General features: G+C 45.4%; 1 protein-coding gene across 1 annotated transcript in view; it reads left to right on the forward strand.

The window, feature by feature from the left end:
• TMEM241 (transmembrane protein 241) overlaps positions 1 to 20,769 on the forward strand; it is a 91,268-nt gene that overhangs the window by 35,718 nt on the left and 34,781 nt on the right. The window contains exons 5-11 of the mRNA XM_065889463.1: positions 1,058 to 1,135; positions 7,117 to 7,142; positions 10,466 to 10,517; positions 12,713 to 12,761; positions 13,897 to 13,942; positions 15,057 to 15,092; positions 18,463 to 18,497. Coding sequence (XP_065745535.1) covers positions 1,058 to 1,135; positions 7,117 to 7,142; positions 10,466 to 10,517; positions 12,713 to 12,761; positions 13,897 to 13,942; positions 15,057 to 15,092; positions 18,463 to 18,497 — 322 coding nt within the window. The remainder of the gene's footprint in view (positions 1 to 1,057; positions 1,136 to 7,116; positions 7,143 to 10,465; positions 10,518 to 12,712; positions 12,762 to 13,896; positions 13,943 to 15,056; positions 15,093 to 18,462; positions 18,498 to 20,769) is intronic.

The following is a 20,769-nucleotide window of genomic DNA, read 5'->3' on the forward strand; positions in this document are numbered from 1 at the left end:
GCATTTGGGACCCACCCAGGTAATCTAGAGTAATCTCCCCACCTCCAGATTCTCACCTTAATCCCATTTGCAAAGGCCCTTCTTTCACCCTATGAGGTGATATTCATGGGTTCCAGGGACTAGGCTGCAGCTATAGTTTGGAGGGCCATTTTTCCGTCTACCACACCACTGAACTTTCGCAACCATCTCTGCCTCCTTTGCCCCACCCAGCAGTCCAAGGTCCCCTAAACGCACAGATCAAATCATGCACGGTGGGCTTTAAACTCTTCAGTGTCTTGTGGTCCTTGGGACGGTCCCGATTCCCTGATAGGGCCCATGATTACCTCTCCACCTTCCTCTCCCCCACTTTTCCCTTCCACACTATATTCCACCCCTCTCAACTCCCCCTGGTTCCCCGAGGAGGTGGGCTTCCTCGCTCCTCTGGGCCCTTGTGTGTGCCTCCAGCCCTCTCCCGCCTTGTCTCTTTTTGCTGGGCTCATTCTTTTTTTTTTCTTTTTTCCCTTTGGCCGTGCCATGCGTCATGCAGGATCTCAGTTCCCCAACCAGATATCGAACCCACGTCCCCTGCGTTGGGAGTGCGGAGTATTAACCAGTGGACCACCAGGGAAGTCCCTGGGCTCATTCCAGTTCATCATTCTGTTCCCGTTTAGACTTTGGACTTCGCTTCCTCCGAGAAGGTGTGCTCTGCCCACACTGGGTTGGTCATGCCTTTCTGTGCATTCGGTCAGAGCTCTTACCTCAATAGGGACAGCCTCTCTAACATGTGTCCAGCTGTTCACAGGATGTGTCCCCTGCACCTGGCATGGCACCTGACACACAGTAGGTGCTTAATAAATGATGAGAATACCCGTAAGAGGGGAGCCTGTGCATCCACCCTACTGAGCACAGTGCTGCAAGCAAGAGCACTGATCCACGCAGAAGAGTTTTTGCTGGAGAGCAGTATCAACGTGAATGCCAAAAGTACCCACAGATCTTTATTTTTAAGCATAAACCAAGAATTATGTAATTATGAGATCCAAGAAAATATTTTCATGCTTATTCCTTTGTTTTCTTTCAGGCCATTCCTGTGTTTCTCACTTTGCATAATGTAGCCGAAGTTATAATCTGTGGGCACCAGAAGTGTTTTCAGAAAGAGGTAAATGATTACGCAAAAGGCTAGTTTCACTTCCCTTGCTTGAAATTTCAAAGACGTGCTTTTTATGTATGGTCCAAATTAGTGTCTGCCTTTTCCTGCCATCTGTTTCCAGTCAGGCCTGCCTGACGGTGGTCACTAATTTCAAGGATCACGGTTTTGACATCCCTTCAGTTCACCAAACATACGTGGGGATGCTTGTGGGTCTGAATGGACCTCAACCCCAGGCCAGCGCTGAGCCAGGGCCTGGGGGGCCGAGGTAGAGATGACTGTGGGCCTGGATGGTGGTGGTGGGGCATTCCCCCCTCCCCCCACCGCATCCCATCACCATGAGGAAATATTTGGCGAGCTTCCCACAGGGTGCTGGGAGCTTTAGCCCACCCTGTGGACATCCTCTTTTCCTCCCGACCCCAGCTCTGCCTTCCACCAGTTGGAACACGTTTCCTCACCTTCCGGGCCTCCATCCATGAAAAGGGGAGAGAAATGATACCCACTCAAAGAGTCGTTGGGAGGACACCATGCAGCACAGGTGCTAGTAGGTGCTCCCAACACTTTCCGGCACATAGTAGGTGCTTTGTACCTACTATGTAGTTTAGCTATGATTTTTAACGTGATTGGTGGTTTTAGTTTGGTACCTGTTTTGAGAGTTCCTTTTTTCTAACATCTGCCTGTTTCAGATGACTTCACATCAAAATTTTGGAACTTTTAAGCTTGAGAGAGGCTAGTGGGCCATGCAGGCAGCACACTTCTTACAGGTGTGCCAGGGACAGAGAGACACCTTTCCTGTGGCCAAGGCCACTCCACACACCAACACTCCCGAGGGACCTTTCTGACACATGGATCTGATCATGTCCCCCTACATACAGCCCTTCAGGACCACCCAGAAGCTACCTGGAGGCCTGCAAAGCCCTTTACCACCTGGGCCCCATCCACCTCTCTGGCTTCAGAAATTCCGGCCACAACCAAACTTCTCACTTTCCCTAGACCATGTCGTAGTGTTTCTCTCCTCTGATCTGTCAGCAAACCTCTTCGTGCACCCCTGTCCCATTCACTCTATGAATATTTCTACATCCCTGCGTATGTGGCCACCCTGCCAGGCCTGGGTCTACAGTCGTAAGCAAGAGGCATGATTGCTGCTCTTTATAGAGCATCAGCCCAGAAGGGGAGACAGACATTAAACTAAGAATTAGACCCACCTGCTCGGTTGTGTGGCCACAGCAGGCCACTCTGGGGAAGTGACATTAAAAACAGACAAAGGATGAACAGGAGTTAGACATGGTGGGGAGGGGAGGGCTCCCTGGAAGAGGAAGCAGCAGATGCAAAGGACCAGACATAGGAAGGGACTTGGTGGAAGTCATTCTGGGCTGTGTGGCTGAAGCTTGATGAGAAAGAGAGGGGGCGCTTAGGACGAGGCTGGAGACGGGCCTTTGGGGCTGAGCTAGGAATTTGGGATTTAGGCTGAGTGCACTGGGAGGAACCGGTTGGGTTATAAGGCCCACAGACACTGTGCAGCTTCACAGTGTTAAAAGCTCCCCCAGTTTCTGCGGAGGAGAACGGATTGCAGGAGGCGAGGGAAGCCTGTAGTGACTCCGGCGAGGCTCCGTACTTTAGGCTAATCTGCCTGCCGTGGGAAACTTCCCCGACACCTCAGGCAGCTTGGGCACCTTCAGCTGACATTTTACGTATCACCAGCTTGCAATTTCCATATTTCATCAATTCTAACATGTGCTGCTTTTTCTCACATCTAACATTTTCACTCTCGGGACTTCCCTGGCGGTCCAGTGGTTAAGTGCTTCCACTGCAGGAGGCACAAGTTCGATCCCTGGTCAGGGAACTAAGATCCCACGTGCTGCGTAGTGTGGTCAAAAAAATAAATAAGTAAAAATAAAATAATTCTTTAAAAAATAAAAAATAAGTTTTCACGAGCTAAAATCAGGGTGGTTTTATAGTCAATGGTATGTCCTGGTCTAATGTTTGTTGGTTTTTTTTTCTTAGTAGTATAAAAAATACTAATTTTACAATCAGTGGCATCTGAAATTCAGTGAAATACAGTATGATTTTCCCTGTGTCTCTGCCTGCTTCCAGCCCTCTCATTGCAGTGACCCTGTGGTTGGGTGTTTTTTGGAGCCCCAGGTCTCAGCCCAAGGACTGGAGCTGAGCTGAAATATTCACTAACTGGTCACTTAGGTTCCAGGAGCTGCTCAAGTTCTGGGAGACTAGTCAGACCCTGACTCAATTCCACTCAAATTCCAAAGAAGACTTCTTATTCACAAAATGAATACCTTTTGTGTGAATTAAAAATGAAGATTTACCTGGTCTAGGGATGAGATCCAGCCATCTTCATGGGATACTGCTTCTTTCTTTTTTGGGGGGGGCCACACCATGTGGCATGTGGGTTCTTAATGCCCTGACCAGGGATAGAACCTGCACCCCCTGCATTGGAAGTGTGCTGTCTTAACCACTGGACCGCCAGGGAAGTCCCTCCATGGGGTATTGCTTCTTGATGGACAAGTCAGATCAGGTAGGTGAAGGTGAGGGTGGGACATGGAGCTGGAGGGTCCTCAGTGTATTTCCACCAAGCAGAGCGCAAGGGTCAGACTCCCAGGCCAAGAGGACCTTTCCTCGGAAGCAATTGGGTGAATACCAAAATATTGTGAATCTTCGACTCCATTTCCTTACTGACACAAAACAACATCATTTCTTGTCAGGGCAAATTAGGAAACAATTGAGTGGGTTACATATCTATTTAGTTATTTTTTAAAAAAACCCTTTCTTTCCTTTATGAATATCATAAGACGTAATAAGTCGTAGAAAATGCAGAGAAAAAAAATGGCAGAAATCAACTGTGATCTTACTTCCTAGAGGAAACGACTTCATTCATTCAGTTCAGACATATGTAGAATATTTACAGAAATGATAAAATACGTCCTGTTTTTCCATTGATCGATTTGTCGGAATCCCTAAATGCCTCATTTCTCTCCACGTGGAATGCAGTGTGTTGGCCGGTCCCTGTTTGTAGATTTGTAGGTGGTTTCTAGTAGTTTGGCGTTAAAATCTGCTCTGTGATGAAGATGACCGTGATATGTTCTTCATACGATTTACATTCCTGAGCATTCAGCCTGGAGCCACGACCAAGTGACCAGGTGTCATGAGGAACGTGGTTGGACGCCGTCTCTCAGACTTGACCTGTGACTCCGGACGTGGGCTCTTTGGTCCGTTATGTGTCAGGTTTCCCTAGAATGGCCTTGGGAGAGTAGAGTTGACCTCTTCATGACCTTGCTCCCAGATGATGAGAATAAGCTCTATCTGGGCTGTGGTTCATTGTCACCATCCATAACTAGTTGTTTGTGTATGTGCACACACAGAGGCACACACTTTGACTCTAAGTTAGCGTGTGGCTTGTGGAATTAGTCTCAATAACTTGCAGATATATTTGTCACGGTTTAACCTTAGAATACTGCTATTCATTCATTGGTTCGCTCAACATTTATGAAGTATATGCTACATGTCGAACATCTTGCTAGCTCTACAGCTACCGATGTGGAGAGACACATTTATCACCCTCACAGAACTCAGGTTGAATGGTGAGCTGACATGTAAACAGGTGCTGGGATGCCCATAGAATGTCCTATGGGCTGGAACAGGCGTGTGGGTGCACTGGGGGGCGACCGCTGGTAAGTCTGCTTCCAAGGGCCAGATTTGAACCCAGTCACACAAATGGGTAGGAATTTTCTGGGCACTCCAGGCAGAGAGGAAGCAGCCAATGAAGGCCAGTGGCCAGAAAGGGCCGGTGGGTGTCACTGCAGGACTGGCTGTGACAGAATAGAGTCCAAAAGGGTCAGACTCTGGAGGTCGATTGCCTGGGCGCACACCCTGTGATCCCAAGCAACTTAACTGATTTCTCTGTGCCTCAGAATCCTAGCACGTAACCCAGGACTGTACATTAACCCGTAGTGACACGAGTCAATATGTGTCGAGCACCTAGGACAGCACCAGCAGTCCTCAGAGCGCGTTAGCTCACCCAGAGCAGCATCAGCTACTTACAGCTCACCCAGAGCAGCGTCAGCTACTTACTGTGACTTTGGCAACGTGACTTTTGAGGAGTTATAGTGACCCACGCAGAGCTGAGATGTCGTTAGGACTTATCACTGGGTGATTTGGGGACCGAAGGGCTTGCAGAGGGGAATCTCGGACACAGACTCCTCGGTTGCTCTTGGAGCCTTGGGGGCTGGGAGCTCTGTAATGAATTTCTTGCTGGTTTTCACTCTCCATGTCTCAGGTTCTGGGCTCCTGTAGTCAGAGGAGGTCAAAATAAAAAGGACTCTCCTCTGTGGGATGGGCAAACTCCTTCAGGCACTAGGGTTGATTTGCTGCCCTGTAACGGAAGCCCCCGAGCACCTGCTGGTGAACATGTCACTCATGGAAGAGTTGAGCATCCTTTTTGTTTCCATCCTCTCCATTCCTTCTCTTCCTCCGAACTCTGGAGATGTCAGCTTTATTTAGCTCAGAATCTTTGAGTGACACGTGTTCCCATGTTGGGGGCAATTATCCAGGTGGGAGCCAGGTCACCTCTGCGTGTGTCATCCTTTCTGTACTGAAGGGATAAGTGTCCCCACTGGGGGGCAGTGGAGTCAAGGTTGGCTTTGCCTTTGGTCTCTGCTGAGGCCGGTTCCACAAAGATGAAAGATAACGTATAAGAGGTAACAAAGGATCTAAAGATGGGAGCCACTGCTTTGTACACACAACATCGTGTGTTTATTAAAACAATGCAACGTGGATTATTTAGTCACACATGAAAGCTTAAGATAACCTTCATAGCAAACCACACGTTTCTCTTGCCAGTGCTTTACTTTTTTAAAAAATTGAGATATAATTGACAGATAAAATTATATTTGTTTCAGGTGTTCAATATAATGATTCAATGTTTGTATATATTTCGAAATGATCGCCACAATAAATCTAGTTAACATCCATCACCACGCATTTGTTTCTCTTGTGATGAGAAGTTTTAAGATCTACTCTCTTAGCAACTTTCGAATATATTCAGTACAATACACTGCTGTTAACTATAGTCACCGCGCTGTATGTTTCGTCCCCAGGCTTTGCTTATTTTATAATAACTGAAATTTTGTACCTTTTGAGTGCTTCATTTTTAAACAATATGTTCATAGTTCACACTTTATCTGAGCTGGAGTAAAAGAAAATTGCAGTTTGTCCTCAACTAGCAAAATAATCCTTCTGAAATGTCCAGAATTAATCTATTATCTTGCCTGACCATTTCCCCTGTCAAATATGAAAAAAATCTATGCTTCTTCCTGCTAGAGCTTTCTTCCCAAGTGCCAAGGACTAATTCCCTTAAACTGACCAATAAAAAGGAGGTAACAAAGGTAGAGTATGCATTAGAATTACTTCATTTCAGGGAGCTCTAAACGGCAACTTTAGATTTCCCCAATCTGCCCTTTTTTCCTTCTCTCTAGGGATGGAGTCAAATGTCCCTTCTCCTTTTTTCTGTTTCCTAATTTACACATCATACCAGAGAATTTATAGCACTGCTCAGGGTCAGAGCTGGATTAATGAAAGGAAAATTTAAAGAGACAGACCGGAAGAGAAGTTGAACAAGAGCTTAATTTCTTTTCCTACACATGGTACATTGATTTCTCTCTCCTTTTCATGGTGTGTAAGATATTCGAAGGCTTGGGCGTGGCGTCATTTTGCTTTTTTGTGGGTAAACATAGTTCTAATGGTGAGAGCGGTAAAACTACTCATCCAGAGTGCTTTGCCGAAGTGACTCAACTCTGGACCTCTGAGTCATCCTTCCTTTGGTCCAAGCAGAAAAAGCCTCAATAAATACTGAAGTGCAGCAAGTTGTTAAGCCCCCAATAAACTTATTCATAATTTATGTGCCTCTTGATCTAAATATTTACTTTTAAGGGGAACAAAAAAGTTTTCAAAGACTAATTGTACGTCTCTTTATTTTCATACAGAAAACATCTCCTGCAAAGATCTGTAGGTAAGTTTAAAAAAAACAAAAAACAACTGCACAAACATCTAAAATAGAAGATTTAACCTGATATTAACTTCGATGAGAAACCGTCTGTTGACAATTCATACTTGAGAGTTGACAGAGGAATTTATTACAGACACTCACATATCCCTATTTTGTGTCTTATTCTCAAATTTGCTCTTTTTTTTTTTTCTGAAATATTTTATCCCTAAGGGGAAAACAACTCATGCTAGATTTCAGCCATTGATGCCCAGAATTTCACTAAGAGTTGTGCAATACTGATGAAGAATGAAAATGGAAAAATGGAAGTGACTTAAAGTTTTAAAAATAATGTTTGATCCTCATTGGGTTTTTAAGAATTCCCATGGTGGAAAAGTACTGGCCTGCGAATCCACGGATCTGAGTCGTGGTCTTGGGCCACACAGCACCGTGACCGTGGGCAGGTTTCATACCTCTCTGTGCCTCAGTTTCCCCAGCTGAAACATGAACTGGGATGGACCCTCTGGCAGGTCCCTGTGCTCCTGGTGTGCTAATTCTGACCTGGATGCCTTGTCCTCTGGTGGCTTCCTGCTTCCTCGGCAGTAGCTGCGAAGCTCGGTCCTGAAGATAGAAAACCAGCAGAATGTTTTGATACGTGGATTTAGGACTTTTTGTTTCATATATTTCTGGGCTTTCATCCAATCTCCTTTTTTTGCCTTTATTACAGGCTGCTACTTGAAGAAAAAAAAAAATCCCACTGTCAGGAAGCATCCTCTTGTTTAAAAGATTAGCAGGTGTTAAAGAGAGGCATTAAAACCCATTTATGCCTGATGTCATCAGGTGTTGCTCAAGGCCAATTTCGGTGGGAAACCAGGGGCTGCCTCACACCTGGCACTTCTCCCCTCAGCCCTGAGGGCTTGTCTGCTTGAGGGGATCTAATGCTCATTGCCTGTGGATGGGGAAGCATCCTGCATCCTCCAAAGCCTCTGTCCACTGCAGGCAGACACCAAAACCATGAGGGTTCTCCTCTCCCCCAGCCTACAACCTGCCTATTCCTGTGCAGTCCCAGAAACCCTCCTGGACAACCTCCCTCCTCTCACCCCACCCTGACCTCTGAATCCCTCAGCAGTCGGGTGCCAGGGAATTGTCTCAAGGCTGTTTGAGTGTGTGCCTTTAAAGTTGGCGAGGCTATAGGAGTGGGTGGACTGGAGTGGTTAGAACCTGTCCCATGTTGTCCTGCCCTTCCTGAAGCCCTGAGGCCCCAGCTCTGAGGATTCCTCTGTACCCATCCTCCTGCCTCAGGCCCAGCAGCCATGCTAGTCTTTTAAGGGTTACACACTATGTGTGATGACAACAGTGAAGACTGTGTGTGTGTGGGGGGAGGTGTGGACAGAACTGATTAACATCACTATTGCCAGTGTACTTAGGTTATGAGTATCAGGCTGTTGTGTATTACGTAGATATATGTAAGTAATACAGAATTTGATATGTATGTAGAACATATATTGGTGTGAGATGTCATATGATAAAGTTCCCTAACAGTGAAAATGCTGTGTTCACTGCCCCCATTTATGTCTTTGATCCTTTGCTGCTCGCTGCGTAATGCAATGGTCAGAAGGGACCCAACCCTGAATATGTTGTTGCATCATAAAATGGAAAGGGGGGGAAAAAGCATGTGGTCCTTTGGATTTTGTGTTTTCTGGTGTCTTTCTTTCAGAGGAGAGAATGATTGGCAAAAGCTATAGGCCAAGATATTTTGGTATATGAAGCCCATATACCATCTAAAAACCACTGATTTCTAAGCCAAAAAGTATCTCCAAATCGACTTTCTAATGAATGAGAAAATGTGAAAATATCGTGATCGGCAATGTTACTTTTTTGTGCAAGAATTATAAAAAGAACCTTTTATTATGGAAATTTCTAAACAGATATAAAAGTAGACAGAACAGTATAATGAAGCTCTGTAGACTCATCCCCCAGATTCAACAGTTTTCAACTTAAGCCTCTACCCAGCGCCTCATTTCAGCAAATCCCAGGCATTGTAGCGTTTCAGCCATAAATATTTTGGTATGTATAAGAGATTTTTTTCTAATGAAACGTTTTTTTGTTTGTTTTATTTTATTATTATTTTTTTTGGCCACGCTTCGTGGCTTGCAGGATCTTCGTTCCCCAACCAGGGACTGAACCCCTGCCCTTGGCAATGAAAGCGCCGAGTCCTAACTACTGGACCGCCAGGGAATTCCCTTATTTGGGAAAAAGTTAAAACCGATAGAAAAGCTCCAAGAATATTACAATGAACTCCCATATACCTTTTATCTAGATTCACCCACTGATAACGTTTTTTGTATTTGCTTTCTTTCTCTCTCCATATATATATGGAGATGATACATATATATATGTAAGAATATATACATAATTATTCTTACTCTTTTCTGAACCATTTGAGAATAAGTTGCAGGGGTTATGACTCTACCCCTAAATACTGCAAAGCGTATCTCCTAAAAATAAGAAGCTCTTTTATAACCACAGTGCAATGTTTAAGTTTAGAAAATTAACATTGGATACAATACTGTTATGTAATATTGAGTCGATGTTCAAATTTGGCCAATGATCCCGATATTGTCTTTTATAGTAACTTCTTCCCCCAAAGATGTCATGTCTCTTTCATATCCTTTAATCTGGAACACTTTCTCGACATTTTATTGCCTTTCATTGGCTTCATAGTTTGAATAGTGTAAGCCCATTGTTTTGTGGACTATCCCTGAATTTGGGTTTGTCTCAGTGTTTCCTTGTGATTCAGTCCAGGTTATGCATATTTGGCAGGAATACCACATGAGTGACGTCGTGCCCTTCTCAGTACATTGTATCAGGAGGCACATGATGTAGCTCTGTCCCACTATTGGAGATGTTAAGTTTGATCATTTGGATAAGGCGATAAGTTTGTAATGTGCTTTCCGTGGTGTTTTCTTATTGGTAAGCGGAACAACTGTAGTCTGCTTGCCCAATTTTCCACTAGTGTATTTTTGGGGATCGGTAGTTTAAAGAAGTTTCCTTTTATATATACTGTTTTTCTCAAGTGAGCCAGCTGTGCTTTTGCACATGTCCTGCAAATGCCTGTCTCTGGGAAGATGGCTAGCCGAGCCCCAGAGAAGAAACTGGTGTCAGCAGAGCACATAATTGAAAACTACATGGGTAGTGAGGTTCTCAGAGGATGAACGGGGGAATTGGGTGTGGTCTCACGAGATCTTTGCCTCATCTGAGCTCCAGTCCGTGTATTTCAACCTCCACACTCTCCGGGACTCACCCTTGATGTTGACAAGTGAAGCTGCGTGTTTACCTCCTCTCCACAGTGCCCTCTTCCTCCTGGCTGCTGCAGGGTGCCTGCCCTTCAACGACTCCCAGGTGAGTTCAGGCGGACTCACTTTGCCTTCCAGGTATCTCTGAAGCCTGCGTGGATGAGCAGAATTTCCGAATCCTTCCTTTGAGGAGCAGGATAACCTTGGCCTGTACAAAGGCATGTAAAAGCAAACTTTCGGGGCCCTAGGGCACTTTTTGGCCAGGCCAACACCTCTCCTCAGGTCTCTGCCTTCTCCCAGGCTGCAGCAGGGGAGCCCGCAGACCTCGGGCCTCTGGGTGCCACGATGGGGGCGGTCCACCCTCTGTACGTGCTGGGAGGACCTGCACATCCAAATGACTCCAGCCCCACACACTGAGGTGAAGTTGGTTTTCTTTTCCTCTCATCCCAAGGGCCTCATCTGCACAGTGATTTTCACTTTGTCAGACTGAGTTTTTCTTTTTTAGGCACTGAGAACCCACCCCCACCTCCAGGAGTCATCTCATTTCGGGCTCTTTTTTTCTTTCTTTTCTTCCCCAGCATTTATTCAGTTCCCATCAAGTGTTAGGCACCAAGCCAGGCTCTGGGGGCACAAGGAGGAATTGCCATCGTCCAGGCAGAAGTCGGAGTCTAGTCAGAGCAAAGGGGAAGGGGCAGACGATGAACAGATAATTATAACACAGGAAGGCCAGGGCTCTGTCCAGGGAGGTGTGGGATCCTTCGAGGCTCAGAGCAGGAATAGGGAGCAATTATAGGGAGCTTACTGTGTGCCAGGCTCTGTGCCAATGCTTTAGTGCCTTATTCTATTTAATCTCACAGCAATTCCACAAGGGTAGAAGCTATTATTATCTCCATTTCATAGCTGAAGAATAGCGAGGCCCAAAAGGTCACCAGCTAACAAATAAGTGGGGATTTTAGAATTTAACCCAGATCTTTCTATTTTCTTTCTTTCTTTTTAAGTCACTGATCCTTTATTTTGTTCCAGTTAATATATCAAGTATTAGTAACATGAAAGCCATCATATATTGAACACTTGTGTGCCAGGCACTGTGCTGAGATCTCTGTATGCTCTGTTTCATTTAATTCTCACAACAAACCTTGAATGGTTAGGATTACTATTTTACAGAAGAAGAAACAGACTTAGATTAAAATAATTTTTTCACCTGCTTGGTATAGTGAGTGTATAGATCGTGGCACAACCAGTCTTCAAACCTAGACTTGTCTGCCTCCAAAAGACATGTGTTTTTTTTGCGGTACGTGGTCCTCTCACCGCTGTGGCCTCTCCCGTTGCGGAGCACAGGCTCCGGACGCGCAGGCTCAGCGGCCATGGCTCACGGGCCCAGCTGCTCCGCGGCATGTGGGATCCTCCCGGACCGGGGCACGAACGCGTGTCCCCTGCATCGGCAGGCGGACTCTCAACCACTGCGCCACCAGGGAAGCCCCAAAAGACATGTTTTTAATTACCATGCTAGTTTATAGCAGATGGGCAATAGTCTTTTGGATGTGGGGAAGGGAAGGGGGCAAGAGAATTAACCCAGATCTTTCTGAATCTGGAGCCAGGCTCTGCTTACTGTACCTAAATCTTGAAGGGTGAGGAGGAGCAACCCAGGAGAAGAAGGCAGGTACGGACAGAGCCCTAGAGGCGTCCTGAGTGGCCTGTGATTCAACTTTATTGAGCACCTACTATGTGTGCGTCCCTGGGCAAATTCCTGCCCTCTTGGAATTAATCATCTAGTGCGGGGTGGAGACAGAGACAGGTCACAAGTAAAACAGAGTGTGTCAGGTGAGATAAATGGAAAAAGGAAGGGAAGAAGAGGCGGGAGTGCCCCTCAGCTGAGTTGGCCAGGGAAGTGCAAGTTCTCTTTCTCTGGAGGGGGATGGGCAGTGGATGGGACTGGTTGGGTTGATAGGAGCTTGTCATAGGGATTCTTGGGTGTCCTGAGTTTGGATTTCATCCTGAAGTCACTGGGGGATGGCTGGATGATTTTAAGCAATAGGTGGCACCATCAGGTCTACTTTTTAGAGATGCAGTGCTGGGGAGTGGGGGGGATGGGGAAAGAGGTGCTGGAGGCAGGGAGCCCTGTTAGGAAATGTTGTAGGCAACCGGGTGAGAAATAAGGAGGGACTGGTCCAAGGCCCCAGAGTCCTGTCTGGCACCATGCCTGGCACTGTGCATTGACGTTTAGTGTTTCTGATCATCATGCTGGATCCCGTTTGTCTGTACTTACAGCCAATTTTTTTTGTTTTTAATCTTGTGTTACAGTTTGATCCAGATGGTTATTTCTGGGCTGTAGTTCACTTATTCTGCATAGGTAAGGGTTTTTTAATAAATTTATTTATTTAATTATTCATTTTTGGCTGTGTTGGGTCTTTGTTGCTGTGTGGGCTTTCCTCTAGTTCCGGCGAGTGGGGGCTACTCTTCGTGCGGTGCATGGGCTTCTCACTGTGGTGGCTTCTCTTATTGCGGAGCATGGGCTCTAGGTGTGTGGGCTTCAGTAGTTGTGGCTCGTGGGCTCTAGAGCGCAGGCTCAGTAGTTGTGGCGCACGGGCTTAGTTGCTCCACGACATGTGGGATTGTCCCGGACCAGGGCTTGAACCCGTGTCCCCTGCATCGACAGGTGGATTCTCAACCACTGTGCCGCCAGGGAAGCCCCGTTGGTAAGTTTTTAAAGAAGTCTTACTGAAACAATTGAGACTTATTATTCCTTATCATGTATCCACTTTTTAGTGATCCTGGGCAATAGGAAGATGAAATCCAAGGTGTCAAGGTTAAAATTAAATAGGCATTTTTCTGGTTTGATTTTTCTGTTTTGGAGTTTTCCTGAAATGTTTTCAGTTTCCATAGAGTCTCGCCTTTCTCATGACAAACATTCATTAACTTGCCAGGGCCCAGGCTTTGCTTGCTCAAATCCATTTGTGCAGTGCTGGTTGGTCTTCTCTAAAAATGGTGAGAAGAGATCCAGATCCAGAGGTTTGTGTCAAAAACACTCTTTCAGCAGTATACCAAAAAAAAAAAAAAAAAAAAAAAAATTAAGTGGGTGAAATAAAAGGACCATCTACTTTATTTCAAACCAGTGTTTCCTATCTGTAGTCTTAGAGGGAAAAACAGTGCCCTGACTTTGTGACACATGGGTCAGAAGTCCAGCGGTGTTTCTCATCACCATCAAAGGAAATCCAGGCTTAACAATCCTGTTAATTGTGTCCTTCTGGGGACCGCGAGCCTTTCCAGCCCAGCAGTCTGTCTATGAACTGCATCATCTGGGGGATTATCGAATGTGCATCCTTGAAATTCTCCAAAGTGCTCTTGGTCGCCCCCTATTGGCTGCGGGTGACCCTTGCAGGGAAGAGGGGCCCTTCTCCCTGCGCGTTTCATGCTTCCCAGGAAGCACCAGACGGCCCCCTCCACAGAATGCCGCGTGCCAGTGACTTGTGTTGCTTCCTTTCCAGGGGCTTATAAGGTACTACAGAAATCCCAGAAACCCAACGCGTTAAGGTAAACTTTTAAAATTTGGTGAGTCGTCCTTTGGTTAAAGGAAAGGGGTGAGACCCATGGGGTCGTGAGCTTCTTCCATCAGCCAGAGACTCCATGAGTCCAGGATGGGGGGAGGGCAGCAGGCCGGGTCCATCAGTACCTGTACCATTGCCAGCGATGTGCAAAGAGCCTGGAAGTCTCTCTCCTCTTCCTTCAGGGTGGCCCTTTAGATGACATTTTGACAAAAATTGCGTGACTGGCTGCCTTGGGCCCCAGTTCACTTCCTCCAGCTCAGAGGCACAAGTCTTTTTTCTTGTTTCTCCAACCCCTTCCTAACTTTAGACCCAGAAGCCTCCCCCGTCGCCAGCTCTGTTCTGGGGTAAAATGAGGCCTTTGTTGAGGGCAGTCAGTGGAACAGAGTTGCTGAATGTAAATGAAAAAGATGAGAATTCAGGCCTTGGTTGGGCTGGAGCCGCCAGGTCAGAGCCCTCCACTGGCCAGCTGGCCACTGGGTTTCGGGGCCGTCTGAGGCCCACAAAGAAAGGTCTGAAGGGACTGACTCCTGGGAGAAGGTTATACATGCTGAGGGTATGTGGTGGGTCCTTAGAGCACCATTTTTTCTTTGAATAAAGTGTTTTTTCAGCAAGAAGCCAGTAGAGTTGTTAGATAAAATACAGGATAACCAGGTAAATTTGAATTTCAGAGAAGCAGCAAATAATTTTTTTAGTTTAAGTATGTTTCATGCAATATTTGGATCATACTTAGACTAAAACATTATTCTTTATGTGAATTTCAGATTTACTTGGGTGTCCTGTATTTTTATTTGTCAAGTATGGTAGCCCTAGAAGCCAGTCCAGTGACCTGAGAGAGCTGACACTCCTTTTAAAATGGCAAATGTACACATAATCGGCCACAAGTGAAAATGCATGTGATAGTACTAAATTGAAAACGTTTTTAAAAAATGAGCCAGGAAATGGTTTTGAATATAAAGTACTTTTCTTAGTGTTTATTAATGATTTATAAATCTAGGAACTTATACATAGATCTAATTTATTAATGGAAGAAAATGACTATTTTGTGTATGTTAAACACATATTATTTTACCTTTTATGTTTTTTTTTTTCTCATTTCTTAGTGACATTGACCAGCAGTACTTAAACTATCTATTCAGGTAAAATATAATTTAAATTTTCAAAGAATAACTCATATTCTTCTAGAGCTAATGGATTTTTATTTTCCAATAATGTATATATTTTCTATTAATTTTTTTATTGGAGTATAGTTTATTTACGACGTTGTGTTAGTTTCTGCTGTACAGCAAAGTGAGTCAGTTATATCCAGTAATATTTTGATAAGGGAGATCTGAGCCAGTGTGCCTGCCTGCCAGCAAGGCAAGCTAAATAATTGGTGAGATGATCAGAACTGCAGAAACTAAATAGTGGTCCTGCCGTTAGGCCAGGCAAGAAGGGCTTCCATCCAGCCCCACACTTCAGAGAGCCATGCCTCTCCCCAAGGCATATGGAGTCTGTAAGGCTAAGAGCCTACACCCTTCCTTCTAGACTGGGCCTTGGAATTTCCGACCCAAGTGGATTCCAAGGCCTCCCTGGGTCTGTCTTCTTAACTCATTCCGAGACCCAATGGATGTCCAAAGAGAGGCTGTTAGTATGAGGGATGTGCATGGAGGGTGGGCTTGCAGACTGAGGTGTCCACACAGACATGTTTGAGGTCCTTGGGTGCAGGATGGAGTCTGGTGTCGGGAGAGAAGAGGGTGCACTGGGAGCCGGGAGCCAGAGGCAGGATGTCCCCACACTAACACCTTCTGACAAGAAGCTCCGAGGACTCCAAGAATTCTAAATTTTAATCTGGACTTTCAGGTTGCTTTGAAGGTGTATTTGTTAAGGTAGGATGAAGTTTGAGGCTTGATTTATAATATGTAAGTGTAGTATATGGATTTCCATTTGTACCGTTGCCCCAAGCCAAGTAAAGAATAGGGGTTGGCTGCTAAGTAGAATAGCTGGGGAGTATTCTTGCATTCTGAGAGTCCCACATGGTGCACTGAGGGACCTAATTGAGAAAGTGAGGTTTTGCTGTCTAGAACTCAAGTTTGCCTAATGCAACAACATTCAGTCCAGAGGACCAAGGTCGGAGAGGTGCCTCTCAGCCTTTGGCCACATGGATTTCTGCAGGAAGTTGGCTTAAAACGTTCAAGATCTGTGTTCTCTACCTACAGGTAAAGTTCCTAAATATCTTAATATTTATGAAAATGCCTTTTTGAAGACAACATTCAACCCAAACATAGCTGGGGCCTCTTTTGTACTCAGTGGAACAGTCATTAGTTCCACTCTGCCCAGACCCACCAGCTGCCTTTTCAAGAGATGTTTCTGAAAATGCAGAAGTCTCTTGGTGTTTGAAATGTTTCCATGACATCGGACTACTGTAGACAGTTCTTTTTCCCCACAGAGCTTATAGCCAAGGCAAGCAGCAGAGGGTTTTGGGGGTGGAAAAAAACAGCCGCTGTGACCCCCAGCTAGTTCTCCTGCCCTCCCCCCTCTCTGCCCTCCCCCGTGTGAGGGTTTCACTACCTGGGAGCCAGGTGCTCAAGGCTTCCTGCCTCAGCCCGCTGCACACCCCGCCAAAGCCACACTGCTGTTTCCACGTCTTCTTTCAGTACAAGTGATGAAGATGAGCCAGGACTGAGATTCGATTTCCCACAGGCCCTGGGTATCAGCCTCCAGAGATCTGCATTCACTCAGCTCTGTAGGGTAGCTGCGCCTGCAGGTGCCAGCCCGGAGCTCTGCCTGCTGGTTTGATCTCTCTCTGCTGGTTTGAAAACATAGGGAGAACCTGCTATGTATCTGGCCCTGCTAAATACTTGAGCTCCAAAGACAAATAAAATATGGTTCTTGCTCCCCAGGTCATCACAGTGTAGGAATTAGGTGGGTGTAACTCTGTATTTACAAAATTCAGACATGGACTAGAGAGTCAACTCTTTTATTTAATTATCTCTTATTTTTAACTCCCTAGTGTTTTCTTTTAGAGTCACCCTTTGGGGTGATTCCGATGATGGCATTTGGGATACCATGTCAGGCCCTGGGACATGTTTTGGGATGGAAAGGGGCCCCTCACATCCTGCCATAGGAGCAATAACTTCTGCTGCTGAAGTTGAAGCCAAGAGGGGATCCAGCGAGATAGAATAATGGAGAATGTACAGGGTATGTGTTTTCCGGAGAGAGACAGAATAATGGAGAATGTACAGGGTATGTGTTTTCCGGAGAGAGACAGAATAATGGAGAATGTACAGGGTATGTGTTTTCCGGCGAGAGAGTAATGGAGTATGTACAGGGTATGTGTTTTCCGGAGAAAGAAGAGACAGCAAGCAGACGCCCATGAGAAGGACAGGGAATCTCCAGTCTTGTCTGTAGTGTGTGTATTTTTTTACAGCTAGCTACCTGTAAACCCTTGTCTCACAAACCTACAACTTCCGAATGACCAGAATGTGACTATTCTTACGGCCGTTGTCACAACCCTCCTCTCCTCCTGCCTCTTTCTGTGATGCTGTTCCTCTGAAAACCATCAGAAAAACAGAAACGATGCTGGGAGATAACCCAAGAGCAGGGCTGAGGAGCTCACATTGGTTTCCCTGGCTGTCGTGTCACCAACTGGAGATTTGTGGCAGTGGTTCCTGATCCTGGTACTTTGTAGCTTCCGGGAGCCACAACAAATAAATACAATGGATGCCCGGACCGTACCTTAGAGATTCTAGCCAGGATGTTACACTATTTGGATGTGTATCCAGGGTTGAGAACCAGAGCAGGCCATCCAGCGCTTTAAGAAAACTTTCCTTCTTATATTTGAATTAAAAGTTTCATTCCTAACCTCCAACTAAATCAGCTGCCTGCGTGGCATGAGTTTTGATGGAAGAGGGTACGGAAGGTGGGCTTAGGACCGCACAAAGGCACTTGTAGACAGGCGCCGGGAGATGGGACAGGCTTCCAGAGATAAAGATGGGAGACAGCCAAGCACAGGTATGGCCTGCATCAGCCCATACAGCATCAACTGCAAATTGGTCCAGGTAGTTTTCAGACACAGGGTGGATGGCATGGGTCATTTTGTGGGCTAGCTTCCTGGAAATTTACCTATTCTTCTGTGTAGTGAATTTTGTGATTTAGCTCACATTCAACAGCTAACTTTTAGGCTGCAGCCTGTTTGTAATTTAGACTCTGCTTTGTTTAGCTGACAAATAATCTCTGTGGATTAGGTGAATATGATAATCATTAGTGGCAGGGCTGACCCTCCAAGAGGGGCACGGACCCTCAGAGTCCATCCCAGGGGAGATCCAGCCCTCTTGCCAGAACCTGAGGCATTTCAGGAGATTCTCACTCTCTCCCTGACAAGCTGGGTTTAGGCAGAAAGAGACCATTCAGTGCAGATAGTTTGCTTTTAGGCAAATCTCACTATTTCCAAGTAGAATGGGTGAAAATGGATGTTGTTTTCTCAGTGCTGGGGAAGCTTTCTTCACGAGTCTGCTGTTTCTTTTTCAGCGTGGTGCTCCTGGCATTTGCATCTCACCCCACAGGTAAACATGATTTTGTTTGTTTGTTTGTGTATCTTACATTGCCCATTCAACCCAGTGCTCTGACTCTGGTTATATCTCTGAGGGAAATTTTGTAAGAGAATGTAGCTGCCTTCTAGGGTGTCAAACTTAAGGGTTAGGAATGGCCCACATACTTGAAACTGTTCTTAGTATCCCGTTATGGATTTATTGCTCATGAATTGAACCTTTTTCCATCTTTTATTGTTGATGTTTTCATCTGGTGCAATCTCAGGTGTACAGGCGGGTTTATAATCTGCCAAATAAACTAGTGCTTGCTTTGTCCTTTTCTAAAATTCTCCCTTCAAGTACCCAGAATTGCTCTTCAATCCTAGGGCTAAAGATTTGGTGGAGAAGTTCAAATTGCACCTATTTCTCAGTGACATCCTTTTATACATTTTTATCATATATTGTCATCCAGTTTTCATAATTCCAGATGAAAGAAGTCATTTTAAAACTTACCTTCGCCCATATATACACTGATACGTATAAAATAGATAACTAATAAGAACCTGCTGTATAAAAAATAAATAAATAGAATTAAATTAAAAAAAAGAAAACTTACCTTTACCCTGTTGCTGCCTCAATTACCCTAGAGTTGTTTTCCAAATTCAGGAATTTTCCGTAATCCTCTATTTCATTGTGTTTTTTTACTTTGAAAGGTTTTGAAGTTGATGCAAAGATAAAGCAAAAATATCTGTGTGCAGCGTGGCTGGAAATACACATTTTATTGGTCACACTTAAACTAATGTTTATTGACCTCTGCTATGCATGAGGCATTACCCAAGCCCTCAGGGTCTCAGTCTCTTATCCGGAAATTAAGAAAGGTGGACTGGATTATTTCTGAAGCCCCTTCTAGCTCCCTACTGTGCCCCAAACAGCAACCCCTTTCTGTTTGTGTTTTTAGCTGCTTCAGACTGTTTGAACTAATATCCTCAGGGAATTGCTGATGGTGACTCGGGTCATGTTTCTAGATTGGACATGACCTATCTGAACTGCTGTCTCATTAGCATAATTTGAATTATTTTTTTCTCCATGAGTGCTTCTACACTTGCCCATACTGAAGCACATCCACTGTTTTCTGCCCACTCCCATAGCCTGAAAACCTATCCTCTGTAAAATTACAAGTCATATGAAACCCTGGTGTTGACCCTAAACACCTACCTGTACCGCTGAGTGTCCGCCTCCAAATCCTGCCTCTCAGCATTCCTTCGTGCAGCCAGAGGGTTGCCACCCAGCAGATATTTCAGAGCCTACTAAGTGTCTTCTGCCTTTCAAATAGGTTTTTAATCAAAGACCTTTGGAGCATTATGCTTGCTGGTTCTTCTTGGTTTACATGTTCATTTTCCCCCTGAGTGATTTCTAGTGGATTTGGGTGAATGATATTCACTTAAAGAAGCCGCTCTGCCTTTCACTAAGAGGTTGTGCTAGTTCATCTGTTACACTCACGCTTATCAGAACTGGAAGGAACCTTAGTGATTATCCAAGGTGCCACCACATTTTACAAATGAGGAAATTGAAACCCAGAGGAGTTAAGTGATGTGACCAAGATGAGGAAGTGAGTAGCAGAGGGAGACTGGAGTTTAGCTAAAGCTTCCCTGCAAGGGGATGCCCCACAGCCATAGTGGTCAGGAGTCCTGTGGGCCTCAGTAGCCATCGTAGCAGGGCTCAGGCAAAGGCCCCAGGGAAGGTAGGTGTGCGGCTACCTGTGAACTGGCGGCAGCCTTCCAGAAGAAGCCGGAGATGTTCATCTATACCAACACCAAGTTGGGTATCTAATCCGTGAACATTGCAGGGAAGCACCGTGGAACCACACCTACTTTTACGTGAATGAAGTAACAAATACAGTTGTGGTCTTTATAAACAGTGCAGTGTGTTTATACTGAAGTTGTGTAATGCACAACCATGTCCAGCTCTAAGCAGTGGCCCATTGTTTCAAAAAGCACACAGGTTTGCTCAAGTAGGTAATTAAGGCAGATGGATACGAAGGTAGGGATTTGGTGTGTGAGATTATGGAAGCTGAGAATCTAGAAGACCCCTTGGGGATCCATTTTTCCCAGCTTTATAAAGCCAGGTCAGTTGCCCTAAACCCTTTGATGGGTCCTGGTGATGTCTTCTCATAGGGGCATAAGGTTGATTACAAAACTTAAGCAAATAAAACCGCTGAGGAGAATCTCTTTCCTCCGGAAGTATTCGAGGACTGCTCTGATTGGCAGCTTCAATTCCTGCCAATTCGTTAGCTTCCTCGTTGGACCCG

The sequence above is a fragment of the Phocoena phocoena genome, chromosome 13, assembly GCF_963924675.1.
Source record: "Phocoena phocoena chromosome 13, mPhoPho1.1, whole genome shotgun sequence".
Classification (NCBI taxonomy): domain Eukaryota; kingdom Metazoa; phylum Chordata; class Mammalia; order Artiodactyla; family Phocoenidae; genus Phocoena; species Phocoena phocoena.